This window comes from Schistocerca cancellata, chromosome 3 (assembly GCF_023864275.1).
Source record: "Schistocerca cancellata isolate TAMUIC-IGC-003103 chromosome 3, iqSchCanc2.1, whole genome shotgun sequence".
Taxonomy (NCBI): domain Eukaryota; kingdom Metazoa; phylum Arthropoda; class Insecta; order Orthoptera; family Acrididae; genus Schistocerca; species Schistocerca cancellata.
Window position 1 is genome coordinate 939,581,398 of NC_064628.1, and position 6,203 is coordinate 939,587,600.

A 6,203-nucleotide genomic window follows, 5' to 3' on the forward strand; every position below is an offset into this window, starting at 1 on the left:
TTAATAGAATAATGTATTATTATTATTATTACTAGTACAATGATGATTAGTGTATTGAGTCTGACATCTGTATTTTTACCGCAAAATTACAGATGTAGGTGCACTTTGTACTGATTAATTTTTAAAGTTCTGTTATTAAAATTGTATGTTGTTCTGCTTATAACTTGTCACTGTCCTTTCACGAATAGCATAGTTTTTCAGAATAACTATGTGACTGTAGATATTCGTTGTCATACTTACTATCTTATGAATGCCTCTAACGTCATTCAGATAATGAATATGGTATACTGCAACCCTTGTAGTCCCTACTTCAATTTGTTATTATGTGTTATAAATTGAATTCTGATATCTTCCTGCCTATCTCATTTGTTTGTGAACTGCAGCGTTATAGCTTTCGCAGATACGAAGCTTACTGTAATATAATATACGTTAAATTCAATAAACTTATTCAGATGTTTAAAAACTACTCACAGTATAGAAATGGTAGCCGACAAATGGATCTTTCAAATCCACCGCCAAAGAGAGCCTTTCGCTTCGCTACTATTTAGCACCAGAGATTATTTTGCAGCATTACGAGGAAGTTGGCCGTCACTATGTTTTGTTTTCTTTCTTGCGCGCTAGGGTGTGCTATGGTAGTCAGCAGCATTATGGCCGCTTGTTGTTGTGGCCGTGTTATTGTATTAGGGTCAGTGATATGATTGTGTCGATTTCGGTCGTATTCGAATCCGTAGTCCTCACAACATACAAAATTTTTGTTTGCTAGGAATTTAATACCGCATCAAGTGTAATGGGTGCTAAAGCCAGTACGGCAAACGGTGGAGGATCGAGTCCGCGAACTAGAACATTTTCTACGAGTAGCAGTTCCGATGTTGTTGCTGCTGGGAGTACGGGATTTAGCCTTCTAAGAGCAATTCCAGGTGCTGTGTCGAGTGATAGACAAAGAGCAAGATCCTTGTCAAGTGTTCCTGACAGTCATTCAAGTCATGAAGCAATTGGAATACCGAATGCAAGCGTCGGCGCTTATGACATATCTGAATCCCCTGAAACTGACAGCAGTTCTCCCGAGGATCATGTGCTGGTTGGTCCCTTGGCTGCCAACATTAGTCTTGGTCGAGTTTACGCTGCTCATTCGTTGCCGTCGAATATCTGGCCCTTAAACGGTGAGTAAATACAGTTGCAAGCAGCCTAGCTCATGAAATAGAAGTAAGAAAAGTTGCCTTAGTTCTGTATTAATTACCGACGGAATTCTTACTGGTATTGATGCTGTGCTAATGAAACTCTACAGCAGAACATGGCATAGAAATAATTTACCAGAAAGGCTGTCAACAATAGAGCTACTTATTCATTGTTGTGCTAAGTTCCATTTTGGCGCAGACTTGTATCAGCGTCCACTATGCTGCTCTGCATAAACATTGCTTGAAACTCCTGTTTTTTGTTGTGAACAGTGTAATAGTAACACATTCACCCGTGTGCGATTACAGTTATCCGAAAACTATTACGATCTCCGAAGTACATACCGGAACTTGTATGTAGCAAATAACAAAATATCAAAATTCTCTCAACTATCGTAAATTGAAAAAAAATTGAAAATTGCATTCATATGGTTTTAATTTTGCGATAACTAAAATTGGTATGTTAATATTTAGATTATCTTGTTTTACAATAGCTGTTCGTATCGGCTATTCACCATCCAAACTCTCTCAGCCACACTGCAATATAATCCTCTGTTGCTCCCCTGCATGAGATGTTGTTGAATTGTCTTGACTGGTTGATGAGAAGCTTGTCAGTGTTGATTTCACTGTGAGCAACAGTATATTATCTGGATCTGTCGACAGAACTGTATCTCCTGTTTCCCTAATATACTCATAAATTTCTTTTACTATTTTGATAGTCCTCTTTTTGATATCAGTACTGCCTGAAAAACAATGTTCATTGCTGCAGTGAATATTGCCTCCTTATATGTATGCCTGTATTTTGTAATAATGGTATTAGGTATAGCCAAGCCAGTGAGAACTTCAGTAATGTAGGTACAGAATTAGGGAATTACAGGCTTCTTGGTGAGTGTTACAATGATTCAGGTTTTGATTGTGTTGACCCTGCTTTTGTAGAAACTAATTTCTGTAGCACACAAACAATTAGAATAAGTTTTATTTGCCTTTTGTTTTTCTTAATTTTCATTTCATTTAGTTTACAGAACTTACTCTGTCATTTTAGATGGTATAGGAATGTTTCTGTTCATTTACAGTGGGTTCTCTGAATAGAACAATCAGTACAGAAGAATGTCACTTGATCCTTTTGCTGTGCATGAGAGCCCAGCATTGTAATTCATTGAAGTGAAGTGAGCTTTTAATCTGCCAATGAACTGCCTAGGAGAGATTACGCAAAAGATCTTTATAGCAGTTAGACAAGCACATATCCAAATGCTTGATTTTTCACATGACTTCCTCAGGCTCAGTAGTGTTGCATTTTATTCTTTCTCTCTGACCTGTATTCTGTTGTCTCTTGTGAATTTTATGGGATAGATATTACAGAAGAATAAGGTAATTGGTGTCTAGATCTGAGGATTCCAGGATAAGAGATTCCTGTACTGACAAAAGTTCTGTGAGCATAATACCAAAATGGTAACTTGTGGACCTAAGTGTCATGAAATGCGTAATGGTTATGGTTGGAATTAAATGTGAGTTTTTATTCTACTATATATGTGGTATATTATAATCATACCTGAACAACCTCAGGTCAATAAATTGCAAAATTATAGCCTGAAGTGTATGGAGGTAAATAAACTGACAAGTAAATGACGGAAAATTGTACAGGTTGAGATGAACCTTCATTATTCTTATAATTTTTCATTGTGTTATGATTTGCTGGTAATAAACTGGGAGGATACAAGAAACTACCAACTAATTATGTATTGGCAGTCTCAGATAGAGTATGGATAAAATAATATAAATGTATCTTGATATGTGAGGCTCGATGGGTAAGTCGGACAAGAAAGCCAAAAGTCTGGGATTCAATCATTAGTTGGTCCTAAGATTTTTTCTTACATCTATAATTTTTTCAGCTCTTGAGAATGACCTGTTGATACGAAAAATACCAAATATTTGATCCCAACAAGGGATCTGCCTAGATTAGTCAGTTCGAAAGTTAAAGGAAAGGGTATAATACCCCGAAAAGTATTTCACCTGGTAAAGCACTGTGGTTTTCAAACCAACTTTTGAGTTGACAGCTTAATATTTTTACTGCAGTATACTAGGACTCAGAACATGACTTTTAGCTGTTGTGTTTTGCGTGGCTATTTTGTATGACAATGTATTACAAAGCACTTTCTATTCCATGATGAGAAGTTTCTCAAATCCCTATTCAGAGAAGTGGTCTGTACTTCAGTTATTGATGGATCAATTATTTGTGCTCAGCACAAGTAGAAAACACATATCATACTTGCATTACTTCCAGTCTTATGGGAGGAAGGTAGAGTACATGTGGTCTCCCGCCCTTTTGTGTTGGATGAAGCTTAGTATGTGTAAACTCCAATACCAAAAACAAAATCGAAATGGCAAATCATAATTATTGCCTGGACTCTGTATCTTGAAGTGATGAATAAATAGTTAACAGAGTAGATGAATTTTGTTGATCATCTGGAAGATCTCTTTAGTGATGTGCATGTCACCCATAAAACTTTACAGAAATACTTAGCTATAGATAAGCTGCCTGCACTAATCAGATAAAACACACTGTGGATAATAGTAAACACCAAGTGCTTGATTTTTCACATGACTTACTGAATTCCTCAGGCTCAGTAGTGTTGCATTTCGTTCTTTCTCTCTGACCTGTATTCTGTTGTATGTTTCGCATTTTCCCTAATCCATATATCTACCATTTCTATTTTCTGTGGAAATTTATGGAAACAATCAACTACACAAAGCATCTAGATTCATGTATGATGATTCACATCTTTAAGTTCTGCTATAGTTTATATGCTGAAGGTGCTAAATATATTTTAGTGTGGGGTAATATGTGTGATCTTTTTCCTATATGACAATACTATACTACAATGTACTGATTGTACTGAACATTCTGATCGGCTGTCAAACATTGGTAATAGTCGCAGTATTGCTTTTCTGTGATCAATTGACACTGTCCAATAGTTTGGAGTATGTGGTATTGTTATACATGACTGGTTCTGCAGTCAATGTTTTGTTTGAAAACATAATTTCACTGTTGTGAATGCATGTATTCTCTGTGCATTTGATCAAATGGTTCTCTAACCTTCACTGTTTGGTATTGTGTGTGTGTGGAACTACACTCAAGTAAGGAAAACTGTCATATATTGCAGTATGTTGTAATTTGATGACATACTGCAATCTGTCATCAAAGTCTGAAGTATTACACAAAATCTAACAAGGGAACCTCCCCTTTGCACCCCCCTCAGATTTAGTTATAAGTTGGCACAGTGGATAGGCCTTGAAAAAAGGAACACAGATCAATCGAGAAAACAGGAAGAAGTTGTGTGGAACCATGAAAAAAATAAGCAAAATGTACAAACTGAGTAGTCCATCCGGAGATAGGCAACATCAAGGATAGTGTGAGCTCAGGAGCACCATGGTCCTGTGGTTAGCGTGAGCAGCTGCGGAATAAGAGGTCCTTGGTTCAAGTCTTCCCTCCAGTGAAAAGTTTACTTTCTTTATTTTCGCAAAGTTATGATCTGTCCGTTCGTTCATTGGCGTCTCTGTTCACTGTAATAAGTTTAGTGTCTGTGTTTTGTGACCATACCGCAAAACTGTATGATTAGTAGACAAAAGGACGTGCCTCTCTAATGGGAACTGAAAACATTTGATCGCAAGGTCATAGGTCTACCGATTCCTCCGCAGGAAAACTCATCTGATATATTCTATACGACACTGATGACGGCATGCGCGTCACATGACAGGAACATGTTATCGACACATCTAACTTGTACACTTGGCGAATGGGTGAAAAGATTCTTCTACCTTGCCCGATTTAGGTTTTCTTGTGGATGTGATAATCACTTCCAAAAAAGTGATGAAAATATAATTGACAGACAGAGATAATAATTGTCTGAAAATAAAAAATTATACTTTTCATTCGAGGGAAGACTTGAACCAAGGACTTCTCGTTCCGCAGCTGCTCTCGCTAATCACGGGACCACGGCGCTCCTGAGCTCACACTATCCTTGATGTTGCCTATCTTGCACATGGACTACTCAGTTTGTATATTTTGCTTATTTTTTTTTCATAGTTCCACACAACTTCTTCCTGTTTTCTCGATTGATCTGTGTTCAGTTTTTCAAGGCCTATGGGCTGATGACGCCTTTCCATTTTTGTTTGTAATACTGTAATGTACAAATTGAATAAGAGATCAATTTTGGCATGGTGATTGAAGTTGGCTGCTCATTACTTTTTTTAAATTTATCCTCTGTGCTAAAAAAGGAAAAGAAATGCTCTGTAAGCACAACTCTATGTAAAGCTAAAGTTGTCACTAACGTGACGGTTTATTTGAACACCTCAGTGCTTTTACTAATCAGGGTCTTATAAGAGGTGGTTTCCCTGTACCTTCGTCAGACTTTTAAACTCGATTTACGCAGCCAGTTATCAGGGGACCTGCAGTCGACTCCAAACCATGTTGCATTTTCCACATTAACAAATGGATGCTAGGCGATATGAGACAGAAAAAAAATCTTGGAGTTACTTGGGATTGAGCCTCAGGCATTTGAAACCTGGCATGACACAGATTGGCTGAAGCTACCAACACCGGACATGAGTTTTGACTTATGCAGGGTGCAGTCGTATTGTGTGTGACATCATATGTGCACAAAATGTGAATGGAATAAATCACTAACAATGTTTATGTTGCTTCTTTATCAGTTTTTAGACTGCAGGTTATGGTGACAGGAGATCAGTAGCATGGTGTGAGATCTACGACATGTTTAAAGTGCGCAGTCGTGTCATGTGTTGTCAAAGTCGATGAATGCAATGTTAAGAAAATAACTGTGATTCTGTTACGAGATATTTTATGTGTGGTGTGTGAGTGGTTTATGTTCGCCATTGGATACATATTGTTCGAAGCGGATGGTGGATGTGGGTAGGTTCTCTATTTCCCCATACACCTGCTCACTAAGCCACCACCAAGTTCTTGTAACGCCCACAAACTTCTGACTTCTAATTTATTCACAATTGTTTCGCTTC

At 37.5% G+C, this 6,203-nt stretch overlaps 1 protein-coding gene across 1 annotated transcript; it reads left to right on the forward strand.

Annotated features, from left to right (window-relative positions):
- Positions 1 to 621: 621 nt before the first annotated feature.
- On the forward strand, positions 622 to 1,168 carry LOC126176667 (uncharacterized). Its single transcript, XM_049923826.1, has one exon. The coding sequence runs from the start codon at positions 788 to 790 to the stop codon at positions 1,166 to 1,168; it is 381 nt and encodes a 126-aa protein (XP_049779783.1). The 5' UTR covers positions 622 to 787.
- The last annotated feature ends 5,035 nt before the right edge of the window (positions 1,169 to 6,203 follow it).

Excerpts from the sequence above, each read along its gene's own strand:
- LOC126176667 (XM_049923826.1), top strand. The coding sequence starts at position 788 with ATGGGTGCTAAAGCCAGTACGGCAAACGGTGGAGGATCGAGTCCGCGA.